At 44.9% G+C, this 17137-nt stretch overlaps 2 protein-coding genes across 2 annotated transcripts in view; one reads left to right on the forward strand and one right to left on the reverse strand.

Annotated features, from left to right (window-relative positions):
* Positions 1-17137, reverse strand: part of LOC138797152 (zinc finger protein 84-like) — an 863099-nt gene that overhangs the window by 647360 nt on the left and 198602 nt on the right. The gene's annotated exons all lie outside the window — the stretch shown is intronic.
* LOC138797167 (zinc finger protein 773-like) lies at positions 1308-6104 on the forward strand. The gene is made up of 4 exons (XM_069976996.1): positions 1308-1471; positions 1560-1695; positions 1930-2004; positions 4246-6104. The coding sequence occupies exons 1-4, from the start codon at positions 1448-1450 to the stop codon at positions 5466-5468; spliced, it is 1458 nt and encodes a 485-aa protein (XP_069833097.1). The 5' UTR covers positions 1308-1447; the 3' UTR covers positions 5469-6104.

Below are 17137 nucleotides of genomic sequence, written 5' to 3' on the forward strand. Positions count from 1 at the left end.
CTGTAAGCTTACCTTACTGCTGGGGTCACACTGATAGTAACACAATGTAACACCCCTCCTCCTGTAAGCTTACCTTACTACTGGGGTCACACACTGATAGTAACACAATGTAACATCCCTCCTCCTGTAAGCTTACCTTACTGCTGGGGGGTCACACACTGATAGTAACACAATGTAACATCCCTCCTCCTGTAAGCTTACCTTACTGCTGGGGTCACACTGATAGTAACACAATGTAACATCCCTCCTCCTGTAAGCTTACCTTACTACTGGGGTCACACACTGATAGTAACACAATGTAACATCCCTCCTCCTGTAAGCTTACCTTACTGCTGGGGGGGTCACACACTGATAGTAACACAATGTAACACCCCTTCTCCTGTAAGCTTACCTTACTGCTGGGGTCACACACTGATAGTAACACAATGTAACATCCCTCCTCCTGTAAGCTTACCTTACTGCTGGGGGGGTCACACACTGATAGTAACACAATGTAACACCCCTTCTCCTGTAAGCTTACCTTACTGCTGGGGTCACACACTGATAGTAACACAATGTAACATCCCTCCTCCTGTAAGCTTACCTTACTGCTGGGGTCACACACTGATAGTAACACAATGTAACACCCCTCCTCCTGTAAGCTTACCTTACTGCTGGGGTCACACTGATAGTAACACAATGTAACACCCCTCCTCCTGTAAGCTTACCTTACTGCTGGGGTCACACACTGAGGAGCAGAGATCTCCACACACAACACAACAGCAGTGACTGCCCGACCAGGAGCTGCTCTGTATCTGGTAGATGCTGGAGGTGTAGGACCTGTGATGATGTCACAGTCATGTGACCAGTACATGTGGGGGCGGAGCTCAGCAGTGCAGGAGAGAAGAGATTGTGGTGAAGGACCTGTGATCATGTGACAGGAGTGGGCGGGGCTCCCCACACACTGCACTGCCAGGACCTTATACCCTTCTATATGATGGAGAAGGACAGGAATGAGATCAGTAAGAGAATATTACACGTCACCTTGGAGATCATCCGCCTGCTGACCGGAGAGGTAACTTCTCTAGATTTCCACCATTGTTGTCTGGGCTCTTTGGCCCCTCCCTCCCTCCCCCGCTCTATCGTCTGGATCTGGTCTCCTCTTTGTAGGTGCGGTGGTCTCCAGCACTGACCCCAGTAGTCCAGATGTGTCTCCTCCTCCTCCTCCTCACTAGAGCTCTATACAGGGGGACAATCTCCTCTTTGTAGTGAGGAGGAGGCAAGGAATACTGGGCTCAGTCCCCTCATTGTCTCTCTCCATCCCCAGGATTACACCATAGTGAAGAAGACATGGGGGGAGGGTGTGGCCTTCCCCCAGGAGTCAGGAGGGCGGAGCAGGGCCCGGGGCCCCATCACGGAGCCTCCATCACTGATACATGAGCAGAAGATCCTAGAACTCACCCACAGGATGACTGAGCTGCTGACTGGAGAGGTGACACTGGGGAATGCTGGGAGATGATAGAGTAATCCAGGAGGCAGCAGGCTGGGGGGGATGACTGTGTGATCATTGTGTGTGTCAGGTTCCTATAAGGTGTCAGGATGTGGCCGTCTATTTCTCCATGGAGGAGTGGGAGTATGTAGAAGGACACAAGGATCTGTACCGGGGGGAGCAGCCGCTCATGATGGAGGATCAGCCGCCCGGCCTCACAGCACAAGGTAAGAGAGAGGATTCAGGGATAATATTCCCATGTTATAGGCCCTGCTGTACCGTATATATATATATGGGATTATGTAATGTTATAGTCTCCCCCCCCATGCTCTATAGTGTATATATATATATATAGGATTATGTAATGTTAGAGCTTCTCCCCAGTCAGGAAGACAATGTAATAATACTTAATTACTTCATGCTTGGTAAGCATATAATTGTCGGCTCTTCTCTCTGTACAGAAATGTTGCTGGAGGAGGAGGAGGAGGAGGATGATGGCGTCCATGCTGCAGAGAGCGCTATCCTGGCTGATGACGGTAATCTTACATCATACTGATACAATGTATCCTGCAATCTTCTATACTGCTCATGGGAGACTTCATTTATTTTATTAAAAGGATTGTTTACAAAAAAATTTTTTCAATCAATTGGTGCCAGAGATTTGTAATTCTATTTAAAAAAAAAATGTCTAGTCTTCCAATACTTATCAGCTGCTGTATGTCCTGCAGGAAGTGGTATATTCTCTCCAGTCTGACACAGTGCTCTCTGCTGCCCCCTCTGTCCATGTCAGGAACTGTCCAGAGCAGGAGAGGTTTTCTATGGGGATTTGCTGCTGCTCTGGACAGTTCCTGACATGGACAGAGGAGGCAGCAGAGAGCACTGTGTCAGACTGCAGAGAATACACCACTTCCTGCAGGACATACAGCAGCTGATAAGTACTGGAAGACTGGAGATTTTTTAATAAATGTAAAATACAAATCTTTATAACTTTCCGACACCAGTTGATTTGAAAGAAAGTTCTCTTGCTGGAGTTCCCCTTTAACATGAATCTAGAGATTTCAATGATGGTGGAATGATGCGGTGACTGTTTGTGCATTTCTTAGGAAGAGTCTTCTGACCCGCTATTAGTTTCCCAGCTCCCTGTAAGGTATAACCCTGAGATGTGGAGACGGTGCGGCCATTACACCAGACACACCTCATTGTTCAGACCCAGAGCTTCCAGGGGTTAATACTAACCACAGAGGAGCCCTGCTACCAGTCTGAGATGTCAATTACCATAATACTGCGCATCACTGCGGCCCGGTAGGGTTGAGCTCTGACAGGAACGGCTCATTGCCGACCAAGATCCTACTTTTCTATGGCCGCCCCGTAACAAAACAGCTCAGGCAAGATGGCCGCTCCATAACAAAACAGCTCAGGTGAGATGGCCGCCCCCGTAATAGAAGAGCTTAGACAAGATGGCCGCTCCTGTAATTAAAGAGATTAGGCAAAGGAAAGCTGGGTAACCTCCATATACTGCCTACTGTACAAGATGCAAGGAAAGCTGGGTGACTGCCATTATACTGACTACTATACAAGATGCTGGGAAAGCTGGGTGACCTCCGTTATACTGACTACTATACAAGATGCTGGGAAAGCTGGGTGACCTCCGTTATACTGACTACTATGCAAGATGCTAGGAAAGCTGGGTGACCTCCATTATACTGACTACTATGCAAGATGCTAGGAAAGCTGGGTGACCTCCATTATACTGACTACTATACAAGATGCTAGGAAAGCTGGGTGACCTCCATTATACTGACTACTATACAAGATGCTAGGAAAGCTGGGTGACCTCCATTATACTGACTACTATACAAGATGCTAGGAAAGCTGGGTGACCTCCATTATACTGACTACTATACAAGATGCTAGGAAAGCTGGGTGACCTCCATTATACTGACTACTATACAAGATGCTAGGAAAGCTGGGTGACCTCCATTATACTGACTACTATACATGATGCAAGGAAAGCTGGGTGACCGCCATTATACTGACTAATATGCAAGATGCTAGGAAAGCTGGGTGACAGCCATTATACTGACTACTATACAAGATGCTGGGAAAGCTGGGTGACCTCCGTTATACTCACTACTATACAAGATTCTGGGAAAGCTGGGTGACCTCCATTATACAAGATGCTAGGAATGCTGAATGACCTTCATTATACTGACTACTATACAACATAGGTGGCCGGCCCGTAACAAAACAGCTCAGGTGAGATGGCTGCCCCGTAATAAAACTGCTCAGGCAAGATGGCCGCTCCCATAACAAAAAAACTCAGGTGAGGGGGCCGCCCCTGTAATAGAAGAGCTCAGACAAGATGGCCGCTCCTGTAATTAAAGAGATTAGTCAAACTGGCCACCTCTGTAATTAAAGAGCTCAGGCAAGATGGCCGCCCCTGTAACTTTACAGCTCAGGCAAGATGGTCACCCCCGTAGCAAAACAGCTCCGGCAACATGGCCGCCCCTGTAATATTTTATATGGTTTTCATTACATTATTACAATGAGAAAATAGAAAAATTAGGAAAAAAAATAACACGGTCCAGTATCCGGATCTGATCGGTAAAAACATATTTAGGCGATACATTCACTTTAAAAGGGAACACATTTAGGGTATGTTCACACTATGGAATAGGCGAGGAAGTGCATGCAGAATCTGTAGTGTGAACATAACCTTAGAGGGGGCCAAATCTGTTTATATTGTGGTTCAAAACAGAATCCTTTATTCCTAACAGAAAATCGCAATAACTCCGAGGGGAGCGTCATCTCACCATCAAACGGTAACACAGAGAATGAGGCTATAATACAGGACCTCAGGGAGGAACCCCGACTGCATCTTAATGGGAGTAGAGATCTATCCTATAACCCTCCCGACCACAAGGAGCCTCCTGCCGACCACGAAGAGCCTCCTGCCGACCACGAGGAGCCTCCTGCCGACCACGAGGAGCCTCCTGCCGACCACGAGGAGCCTCCTGCCGACCACGAGGAGCCTCCTGCCGACCACGAGGAGCCTCCTGCCGACCACGAGGAGCCTCCTGCCGACCACGAGGAGCCTCCTGCCGACCACGAGGAGCTCCCTGTCGACCATGAGGAGCCGCCTGCCGACCACAAGGAGCCTCCTCCCGACCACTCACACACTGCTACCACAAGGACTGACCGGAAAAAGCGGAAAAGACTTCAATGTGATGAATCCGAAAAACTATTCACAAAAAGATCAGTTCGTTTTACACACAGAATAGTTTACACAGAGAAGCCGTATTCATGTTCAGAGTGTGAGCAATGCTTTTCACAGAGGTCCCATCTTAATGTACATGAGAGAACTCACAGAGGAGAGAAGCCGTATCCATGTTCAGAATGTGGGAAATGCTTCACAACTCAATCAGAGCTTAGTAAGCACGAGAAAAGACACACGGGAGACAAGCCACATTTATGCTCTGAATGCGGGAAATGTTTTGTGAATAGATCAGATCTTGTTAGACATGTGAGAAAACATACAGGAGAGAAGCCGTTTCCATGCCCTGAATGCGGGAAATGTTTTGCAAATCAAGCAGTTCTGAAAAGGCATGAGAAATGTCACACAGGAGAGAGGCCGTATGCATGCCCTGAATGTGCAAAATGTTTTGTAAATAAATCTGATCTTCTTGGTCATGAGAGAACTCACACAGGAGCAAAGCCGTATTCATGTGCAGAATGTGGGAAATGTTTTGCAAAAAAAACGAATCTTGTAACGCATAAAAGAATTCACACAGGAGAGAAGCCATATTCGTGTTCAGAATGCGGGAAGCGTTTTACAGGTAAATCAAATCTTGTCAAACACGAGCGACTTCACACCGGAGAGAAGCCGTATTCATGTTCAGAATGTGGAAGATATTTTGCAAGTACATCAAATCTTGGAAAACATAAGAAACTTCACAAGAGAAATGACACAAAGACGTTCAGAACGCAGGAAATGATTTAGACCTAAAGGTGAAACTGAGGAATCAAAGCCAATATAAAGGTTATTTTTGGGGGAGAAATCAGTTCAGATCCAACAACCACTCAAAGCCTCAATGTTGTGAGGCTGGAAAGCTGCTCTTACTTATTTTTTTACATTTTATTCTTTTATATTGCACTGACATAGTCTGTAGCTTCGTACATATTGTCACATCGGTCCCAATCCCAGGTGGAGCTAACCTCTGTATGTCTGGAGGGGGCAGGGGGAGTCAGAGACATGGGGGACTACATGAAGATACTAGAATACCGCCATATAGATACGGCCGTTAGATGATCCAGGACCCCAGAGCTTCCAGGGGTTAATACTAACCCCAGAGGAGCCCTGCTACAACAGTATAATAGTACCCCACGCCCCCCCCCCATGATAGTATAGTAGTAACCCCCCCCCCCCCCCCCAGGCTGTACGTCAGGGACAGGGAACTTTCGACTCTCCAGCTGTTGCAAAACCACAATTCCCATTATGCCTGGACAGCTAAAGTGTAGTTTTTTCCCCAGCTGGAGGTCGGAAGGTTTCCCGTCCCTGGTGTTCCCACACCAGGGTCCGGAGGGGCTTAGTGTAGAAGCGGAGGCTCCATGTTGGGTTTTTCTTATCACACATGGTCACACATCGCTGCTTATTTTTATATACAAATAAATGTATTGAATAAAAAACAATTGAGGATGCGATCATTTCTTACAGGGAGATGTACGAGGTGATGGCTGTTACACGGGTCGATTATCGGTAATGAACGTCCTGCTGGTGATCAGGCCGTGTAACCGTGTCGGAGATGAGCACATGATTATCGCCTGCTCCTCGGCTGACTGGATCTATAGTGCGGGGGATGAATGTATGGTTATCAGCCGCCCATCTGTTTGTGTAATCCGGATGTGTGCGGCCGATAACAACGTATGGTAATGGCAGCACCTACAATCCACGGACCCTGATCTATGGGACAAACCGGGAAAAAGGTTTTATAGGGATTTAAAATAATGTTTTTTGTTACTTTTTGTTAAATACATCTTTATTACAAAGTACAGTGGTGCCTTGGACTAGAAGTATAATCCGTTCCAGGATGGCGCTTGTAATCCAAATCACTCTTATACCAAAGCAAATGTTCCCATAAGAAATCATAGAAATGCAAAAATTTGATAACACAGCAGCAGCTGGATATGTGATATATAAGTTACTGTACAGTATAGCAGCATGTGGTATATAATGTATAGTAACTGTATAACCCTGATAACACAGCAGCTGGATATGTGATATATAAGTTACTGTACAGTATAGCAGCATGTGGTATATAGTGTATAGTAACTGTATAACCCTGATAACACAGCAGCAGCTGGATATGTGATATATAAGTTACTGTACAGTATAGCAGCATGTGGTATATAATGTATAGTAACTGTATAACCCTGATAACACAGCAGCTGGATATGTGATATATAAGTTACTGTACAGTATAGCAATCAGCATGTGGTATATAATGTATAGTAACTGTATAACCCTGATAAAACAGCAGCTGGATATGTGATATATAAGTTACTGTACAGTATAGCAGCATGTGGTGTATAATGTATAGTAACTGTATAATCCTGATAACACAGCAGCAGCTGGATATGTGATATATAAGTTACTGTACAGTATAGCAGCATGTGGTGTATATGTATAGTAACTGTATAACCCTGATAACACAGCAGCTGGATATGTGATATATAAGTTACTGTACAGTATAGCAGCATGTGGTGTATAATGTATAGTAACTGTATAACCCTGATAACACAGCAGCTGGATATGTGATATATGTTACTGTACAGTATAGCAGCATGTGGTATATAATGTATAGTAACTGTATAACCCTGATAACACAGCAGCTGGATATGTGATATATAAGTTACTGTCCAGTATAGCAATCAGCTTGTGGTATATAATGTATAGTAACTGTATAACCCTGATAACACAGCAGCAGCTGGATATGTGATATATAAGTTACTGTACAGTATAGCAGCATGTGGTATATAATGTATAGTAACTGTATAACCCTGATAACACAGCAGCAGCTGGATATGTGATATATAAGTTACTGTACAGTATAGCAGCATGTGGTATATAATGTATAGTAACTGTATAACCCTGATAACACAGCAGCTGGATATGTGATATATAAGTTACTGTACAGTATAGCAATCAGCATGTGGTGTATAATGTATAGTAACTGTATAACCCTGATAACACAGCAGCTGGATATGTGATATATAAGTTACTGTACAGTATAGCAGCATGTGGTGTATAATGTATAGTAACTGTATAATCCTGATAACACAGCAGCTGGATATGTGATACTGTATATAAGTTACTGTACAGTATAGCAGCATGAGGTGTATAATGTATAGTAACTGTATAACCCTGATAACACAGCAGCTGGATATGTGATACTGTATATAAGTTACTGTACAGTATAGCAATCAGCATGTGGTGCATAATGTATAGTAACTGTATAACACAGCAGCTGGATATGTGATATATAAGTTACTGTACAGTATAGCAGCATGAGGTGTATAATGTATAGTAACTGTATAACCCTGATAACACAGCAGCTAGATATGTGATATATGTTACTGTACAGTATAGCAATCAGCATGTGGTGTATAATGTATAGTAACTGTATAACCCTGATAACACAGCAGCTGGATATGTGATATATAAGTTACTGTACAGTATAGCAATCAGCATGTGGTGTATAATGTATAGTAACTGTATAACCCTGATAACACAGCAGCTGGATATGTGATACTGTATATAAGTTACTGTACAGTATAGCAATCAGCATGTGGTATATAATGTATAGTAACTGTATAACCCTGATAACACAGCAGCAGCTGGATATGTGATATATAAGTTACTGTACAGTATAGCAGCATGTGGTATATAATGTATAGTAACTGTATAACCCTGATAACACAGCAGCTGGATATGTGATATATAAGTTACTGTACAGTATAGCAGCATGTGGTATATAATGTATAGTAACTGTATAACCCTGATAACACAGCAGCTGGATATGTGATATATAAGTTACTGTACAGTATAGCAATCAGCATGTGGTATATAATGTATAGTAACTGTATAACCCTGATAACACAGCAGCTGGATATGTGATATATAAGTTACTGTACAGTATAGCAGCATGTGGTATATAATGTATAGTAACTGTATAACCCTGATAACACAGCAGCTGAATATGTTATATATAAGTTACTGTCCAGTATAGCAGCATGGGGTATATAATGTACAGTAACTGTATAACCCTGATAACACAGCAGCTGGATATGTGATACTGTATATAAGTTACTGTACAGTATAGCAATCAGCATGTGGTGCATAATGTATAGTAACTGTATAACACAGCAGCTGGATATGTGATATATAAGTTACTGTACAGTATAGCAGCATGAGGTGTATAATGTATAGTAACTGTATAACCCTGATAACACAGCAGCTGGATATGTGATATATAAGTTACTGTACAGTATAGCAGCATGAGGTGTATAATGTCTTTTTCTCTCTCACACCCCCAGACCTGAGGGTAGGCACGGTGGAGGAGTTGGTGTTCTTCTCTCCCCGCAGTGCACCTTCCAGGTCATTCCCCCTGAGCCCTCACTCTCATTCCCCTCCTTTGAGGTTCACACCCTCAGACTCTTCCGCCCACTCCCCCTTAGAGTAGCTGTCATCTATCGCCCCCCTGGCTCTCCACGACAATTCCTCGACCACTTTGCCACCTGGCTCCCTCATTTCTTATCTGCTGAAGTTCCCACACTTATCCTGGGTGACTTCAACATTCCTGTTGATACTCCTATTTCCTCTCAGGCCTCTCAGCTTCTCTCTCTAACCACGTCTTTCGGCCTCTCTCAGCTAACAAACTCTCCCACACACAAGGGTGGGAATTCCCTGGACCTGATCTTCTTCCGCCACTTTTCCATCTCCAACTTCACAAATGATCCCTCAGAGTTATCAGACCACAACCTTCTCTCTTTCACAATTACAAACAATCGCCCCCCTCCTGACACTCCTACCCCACACTTATATAGAAATCTGCGTGGTATAGACACTCACCAACTCATAGACTCTCTTCAGTCCTCACTGTCCCCAATCTCATCCCTCACCTGCCCAAACACGGCCGCACAACACTACCACAACACCCTGAAAACGACCCTAGACTCTGTAGCCCCCCCTACTCTCCGCACACCCCGCCATAGATGCCGGCAGCCCTGGCACACCCCGGAAACTCGCTTTCTTCGGCGGTGCTCTAGGACTGCTGAACGTCTGTAGAGGAAATCGAGAACCTCTGCAGATTTCATTCATTACAAATTCACCCTCAAATCTTATTACTCTGCCCTTCACCTCGCCAAACAATATTATTTCACCTCCCTCATCTCTTCACTGTCAAAAAACCCAAAACGCCTTTTCGACACCTTTAATTCGCTTCTCAAGCCCAAAGCTCAGTCACCTATCACTGACCTCTGTGCTGAAGACCTGGCCTCCTTCTTCAAAACCAAAATCGACAACATCCGTTCTGACATCACCTCCCAGCCCCAAAGCCCTATAGATCCCATTCCCTCTCCCACCTTCTCTTCATTCTCTGCTTTTGATCCAGTGACAGAGGAAGAAGTCTCCAAGCTCCTCTCCTCCTCTCGTCCTACTACCTGCCCTAGTGACCCTATTCCCTCGCACCTCCTCCAGTCCCTCTCTCCTGCTGTCACTACTTACCTCACCAAAATATTCAACCTCTCCCTCTCCTCTGGTATCTTTCCCTCCTTATTCAAGCACTCTGTGTTCACCCCGCTACTGAAAAAACCTTCTCTAGACCCCTCCTGTGCAGCCAACTATCGGCCTGTCTCCAATCTCCCCTTCATCTCTAAGCTCCTGGAACGTCTTGTCTACTCTCGCCTTACTCGCTATCTCTCTGATAACTCTCTTCTTGACCCTCTACAGTCCGGCTTCCGACCCCTTCACTCCACCGAAACTGCTCTCACCAAGGTGTCAAACGATCTGCTGAAGGCCAAGTCACAAGGAAGCTACTCCTTGCTGATTCTCCTGGATCTCTCAGCAGCGTTTGACACTGTGGACCACCAGCTTCTCCTCTCCATGCTCAGCTCTCTTGGTCTTAAGGACTCTGTTCTCTTTTGGTTCTCTTCCTACCTCTCTGACCGCTCCTTCAGTGTATCCTTCTCGGGCTCTACTTCTTCTCCCTTACCTCTCTCTGTTGGTGTTCCCCAGGGATCAGTCCTGGGTCCCCTCCTCTTCTCCCTCTATACAGCCCCCATCGGACAGACCATCAGCAGGTTTGGTTTCCAATACCATCTTTATGCTGATGACACCCAGTTATATACCTCCTCCCGCAACATCTCCCCTGCCTTCCTGCAAAATACAAGTGACTGTCTATCTGCTCTCTCTAACACTATGACCTCTCTGTTCCTCAAACTTAATCTCTCTAAAACGGAACTTCTTGTATTTCCTCCCTCTAACAAACCTAAACCCGACATCTCCCTCTCAGTCTGTGGTACTAGCATCACTCCTGTGCATCAGGCTCCATGTCTGGGGGTTATGCTAGACTCTGATCTATCCTTTACTTCCTATATCCAAGCTCTTACACGCTCCTGTCATCTACATCTCAAAAACATCTCTAGAATCCGCCCATTCCTTACCACTGACACCGCTCAGACTCTGACTGTCGCCTTGATCCATTCCCGTCTTGACTACTGTAACTCCCTACTAATCGGTCTTCCTTTCTCTAAGCTCTCCCCTCTACAGTCTATCCTGAACGCAGCAGCCAGACTCATCTTCCTCTCCAGCCGCTATACCGACATCTCCTTTCTGTGCCAGTCACTGCACTGGTTACCCATTAAATATAGAACACAGTTCAAACTCCTCACCCTCACCCATAAAGCTCTCCACAACTCTGCCCCCCATACATCTCCTCCCTCATCTCCACAACTCTGCCCCCCATACATCTCCTCCCTCATCTCCACAACTCTGCCCCCCATACATCTCCTCCCTCATCTCCACCTACCATGCTTCCCGTGCTCTGCGCTCTGCAAATGACCTCACACTAACCTCTTCTTTAATCCGAACTTCTCATTCCCGCCTCCAAGACTTCTCTCGTGCTGCACCAGTTCTCTGGAACTCTTTACCCAAAGACCTCAGACTTATTTCCAACATCCCCAGTTTTAAGCGTGCCCTAAAGACCCATCTCTTCAGGCTTATAACATTTCGTAATCTCGTCTCCCTTTGCTATCCCTTCTCCATCCTCTCTATAACTTCTTCGGTGCTAGGTACACTGTCCTTGTTATCTGAGCTTAGAAAATGGCTTGTGACTGGCTCGCCCAGCCGCCTATAGGCACTTAGAGAATCCATGTACAATGACTGGAACATTGACAAATAAAGCACTTGTTGCCTCTCGTGTTACTCCCAGTCATCCTAGCCTGTAAGCTCTTGAGAGCAGGTCTCTAATTTGTTGTTGTTATTTATTCATTGTATAATTTAATATATAACCTGTAATGTATTTATATATATTTAAATAAGCGCTGCGGAATCTGTTGGCGCTATACAAATAAATATTATTATTATTATTATTATAATGTATAGTAACTGTATAACCCTGATAAAACAGCAGCTGGATATGTGATATATAAGTTACTGTACAGTATAGCAGCATGTGGTGTATAATGTATAGTAACTGTATAACCCTGATAACACAGCAGCTGGATATGTGATATATAAGTTAATGTACAGTATAGCAGCATGTGGTGTATAATGTATAGTAACTGTATAACCCTGATAACACAGCAGCTGGATATGTGATATATAAGTTACTGTACAGTATAGCAGCATGTGGTGTATAATGTATAGTAACTGTATAACCCTGATAACACAGCAGCTGGATATGTGATATATAAGTTACTGTACAGTATAGCAGCATGTGGTGTATAATGTATACTAACTGTATAACCCTGATAACACTGCAGCAGCTGGATATGTGATATATAAGTTACTGTACAGTATAGCAGCATGTGGTATATAATGTATAGTAACTGTATAACCCTGATAACACTGCAGCTGGATATGTGATATATAAGTTACTGTACAGTATAGCAGCATGTGGTATATAATGTATAGTAACTGTATAACCCTGATAACACAGCAGCTGGATATGTGATACTGTATATAAGTTACTGTACAGTATAGCAGCATGTGGTATATAATGTATAGTAACTGTATAACCCTGATAACACAGCAGCTGTATATGTGATACTGTATATAAGTTACTGTACAGTATAGCAATCAGCATGTGGTGTATAATGTATAGTAACTGTATAACCCTGATAACACTGCAGCTGGATATGTGATATATAAGTTACTGTACAGTATAGCAGCATGTGGTATATAATGTATAGTAACTGTATAACCCTGATAACACAGCAGCTGGATATGTGATACTGTATATAAGTTACTGTACAGTATAGCAGCATGTGGTGTATAATGTATAGTAACTGTATAACCCTGATAACACAGCAGCAGCTGGATATGTGATATATAAGTTAATGTACAGTATAGCAGCATGTGGTGTATAATGTATAGTAACTGTATAACCCTGATAACACTGCAGCTGGATATGTGATATATAAGTTACTGTACAGTATAGCAGCATGTGGTGTATAATGTATAGTAACTGTATAATCCTGATAACACAGCAGCAGCTGGATATGTGATATATAAGTTACTGTTAGAGATGAGCAAACCGGGTTTGGGTTTGAGTCGATCCGAACCCAAACGTTTGGTATTTGATTAGCTAGGGCTGCTGAACTTGGATAAAGCTCTAAGGTTGTCTGGAAAACATGGATACAGCCAATGGCTATATCCATGATTTCCACATAGGCTAAGGGCTTTATCCAAGTTCAGCAGCCACCGCTAATCAAATGCAGAAAGTTCGGGTTCGGATCGACTCAAGCATGCTCCAGGTTCGCTCCTCTCTAGTTACTGTACAGTATAGCAGCATCTGGTGTATAATGTATAGTAACTGTATAACCCTGATAACACAGCAGCTGGATATGTAATATATAAGTTACTGTACAGTATAGCAGCATGTGGTGTATAATGTATAGTAACTGTATAACCCTGATAACACAGCAGCTGGATATGTGATATAAGTTACTGTACAGTATAGCAGCTATATCCATGATTTCCACATAGCCTAAGGGCTTTATCCAAGTTCAGCAGCCACCGCTAATCAAATGCCAAAAGTTCGGGTTCGGATAGACTCGAGCATGCTCGAGGTTTGCTCATCTCTAGTTACTGTACAGTATAGCAGCATGTGGTATATAATGTATAGTAACTGTATAACCCTGATAACACAGCAGCTGGATATGTGATATATAAGTTACTGTACAGTATAGCACCATGTGGTGTATAATGTATAGTAACTGTATAACCATGATAACACAGCAGCAGCTGGATATATGATATATAAGTTACTGTACAGTATAGCAGCATGTGGTGTATAATGTATAGTAACTGTATAACCCTGATAACACAGCAGCTGGATATGTGATATATAAGTTACTGTACAGTATAGCAGCATGTGGTATATAATGTATAGTAACTGTATAACCTTGATAACACAGCAGATGGATATGTGATATATAAGTTACTGTACAGTATAGCAATCAGCATGTGGTATATAATGTATAGTAACTGTATGACCCTGATAACACTGTAGCAGCTGGATATGTGATATATAAGTTACTGTACAGTATAGCAGCATGTGGTATATAATGTATAGTAACTGTATAACCCTGATAACACAGCAGCTGGATATGTGATATATAAGTTACTGTACAGTATAGCAGCATGTGGTTTATAATGTGTAGTAACTGTATAACCCTGATAACACTGCAGCTGGATATGTGATATATAAGTTACTGTACAGTATAGCAGCATGTGGTGTATAATGTATAGTAACTGTATGACCCTGATAACACAGCAGCTGGATATGTGATATAAGTTACTGTACAGTATAGCAGCATGTGGTATATAATGTATAGTAACTGTATAACCCTGATAACACAGCAGCTGGATATGTGATATATAAGTTACTGTGCAGTATAGCAGCATGAGGTGTATAATGTACAGTAACTGTATAACCCTGATAACACAGCAGCTGGATATGTGATATATAAGTTACTGTACAGTATAGCAGCATGAGGTATATAATGTATAGTAACTGTATAACCCTGATAACACTGCAGCAGGTTGTAGATACAGGATGGAGCTGCAGATCCCCATAATGCAGGAGTGTAGTACAACAGGCTAGACTAGAGAAGCAGGGCTGCTGTCAGAGGTCTGTGTGGTCAGCATGGACCAATCAGGAAGTGTGTATAGTTGAGTGTGAGTGCAGGCACATTATAGCAGCAGTGTGTATAGCTGAGTGTAAGTGCAAGCACATTATAGCAGCAGTGTGTATAGATGGGTGTGAGTGCAGGCACATTATAGCAGCAGTGTGTATAGCTGAGTGCAAGTGCAGGCACATTATAGAAGCAGTGTGTATAGCTGAGTGTGAGTGCAGGCACATTATAGCAGCAGGGTGTATAGCTGAGTGTAAGTGCAGGCACATTATAGCAGCAGGGTGTATAGCTGAGTGTAAGTGCAGGCACATTATAGCAGGAATGGAGAGGTTTGGAATCACAAGGACTGATAGAGACTGCAGGGAGCATGAAGGAATGAGCTGGGCAGATGTGGGAACATACATTCAGCACTCTCTGTCCGGGGAGAGAGGGGTTACAGCTATGGAGAGATTACCTCCACAGTACTGTCCCCTGATATAAGTGTGGTGGTGACTCAGCGGTCTTTGGTGTACCGCTTGGTTGAGACTGTCCTTTCGGTGTGCATTGACAGACGGCTGATCACAGGTTAGTTGGTACAGCGTGACTCCACTGATGTAGTGGTTGGCCAAGATATAGCCCTACCCTGTGTTCTGTCGTGACACCAGTGCCGGTTGGGCACACAGGTATGCTGGCACACCTTCTTTTATTTTAGTGGGCTGGCTACACCTTGTTCCCCTGTGGTCAGTGACCTGCTGGGCTGTTACGGGGTCCCTTGGGCAATTATCACAGTGGTCCGGAGTGGAGTAGTGACCCACCGGACTTGGCACTGCCACCCACAGAAAGGGAAGATGACCCAAGGAAGTGTTTGTGTACTGTGTTGGTCCTTAGTGAAGAACCACAGAGTCCCGTTAAAATAAATATAATCTTGTTTACTGTTAAGATACTTGATACAGAGGAATACAGTACACTTTAGTCTTGATAAGTTACTTAATACTTCAAAGTTCAGATCTGTACTGAGAGAAGGAGTGACATAGCCATGCTGACTGAGTGTCAGGGCTCCGACGGCGACCCGTGCTCCTAGCCGCCACCGCACCCGCTCTCCCCCTGCTGCAGCTGCCGGAGCCCGTGTGCAGGGGCTTGGTGCTGCTGTTGCTTTGGCCCCTGGGGGTGTCTCACCTCGCTGTCCTCCTGTCCCCGCCTTTCCTGGCGCGCGCCGGCTGTCACAGATTCAAAGGGCCAGTCCGCCCCTAATTATTGTGTGCACCAAATCACTCCCTATAAATCCCAGCATGCCCTGTACCTTGTGTTGGAGTCTCTACATGCTACCCATTAGTGTTTGGCCCAGCTCCTGTTGTTCCTGCCCATTGTCTCTGCCACCTGTGGTTCTGCTGGTGACTACTAGCCGCGTGACCATCTGCCTTTCTGCCTGCCTGCCTACTGTACCTGCTACACCTCGTCCGCCGTCACTAGCAAGCCAAGCCAGGGGTAGCAACCTGGGGGTTGCCTGCCGCAGCAAGTCCATCCCGCCTTGCGGTGGGCTCTGGTGAAGACCAGTGGCCCCTTAGACTCCGCTTCCTGGTGCGGTTTACTCCATCGCTGGTGATGGTCCAGTGGATCCATGACTCCAGTCATTACAGCAGGCTTCAACCATGGATCCCGGCGAGGTGGCTGACATCAGTGACATCGCCAGAGTGGTCGCCCAGCAGGCAGCCTTGGCTACACTGTTGTGGGATTGAGACGATCCGGTTACTTCCAACCTCCGGGCCTTTCTGGCAGAGTTTCGCTGTGTGTTTCAGGAGCCAGCCCGAGCTTAATTTGCAGAGACCGCTCTCCTCAACCTGCCACAGGGGAACTCCTCCGTGGGCGGGTACACCATCCAGTTCCGCACGTTGGTGGCAGAACTTGACTGGAATGAAGCTGCCCTGGTTGCCACCTTCAAGAAGGGTCTGTCCAGTCAGGTGAAGGTTGTGCTCTCCGCCCGAGATCTTCCGGCCTCTCTGAACGATCTCATCCTACTGGCTACTCGGATTGATGTCCGGTTCTCCGAGAGAGAGGAGGTCCGGCAAGAACGACGACAAAGCCTTTCCCGTCGCACCTTCTGGCTGGCACCAGCCTTCCAAAACCCAGTTAACCCTGCACCCCAGCCTACTTCTGATGAGCCCATGCAGGTGGAACGAGCTCGCCTGACTCCTGATGAGAGAACTCGCCGTCGGGAGCTGAACCTCTGCCTTTACTGCAGTGCCTCTGACCATTTCCATCTGAATTGTCCGCAGC

The sequence above is a fragment of the Dendropsophus ebraccatus genome, chromosome 7 (assembly GCF_027789765.1).
Source record: "Dendropsophus ebraccatus isolate aDenEbr1 chromosome 7, aDenEbr1.pat, whole genome shotgun sequence".
NCBI lineage: Eukaryota > Metazoa > Chordata > Amphibia > Anura > Hylidae > Dendropsophus > Dendropsophus ebraccatus.

Coding starts and splice junctions, on each gene's coding strand:
- LOC138797167 (XM_069976996.1), top strand. CDS start 1,448: ATGACTGAGCTGCTGACTGGAGAG. Junction 1,696..1,929: donor GCCCGGCCTCACAGCACAAG/GTAAGAGAGAGG, acceptor CTCTCTGTACAG/AAATGTTGCTGGAGGAGGAG. Junction 2,005..4,245: donor CGCTATCCTGGCTGATGACG/GTAATCTTACAT, acceptor TATTCCTAACAG/AAAATCGCAATAACTCCGAG.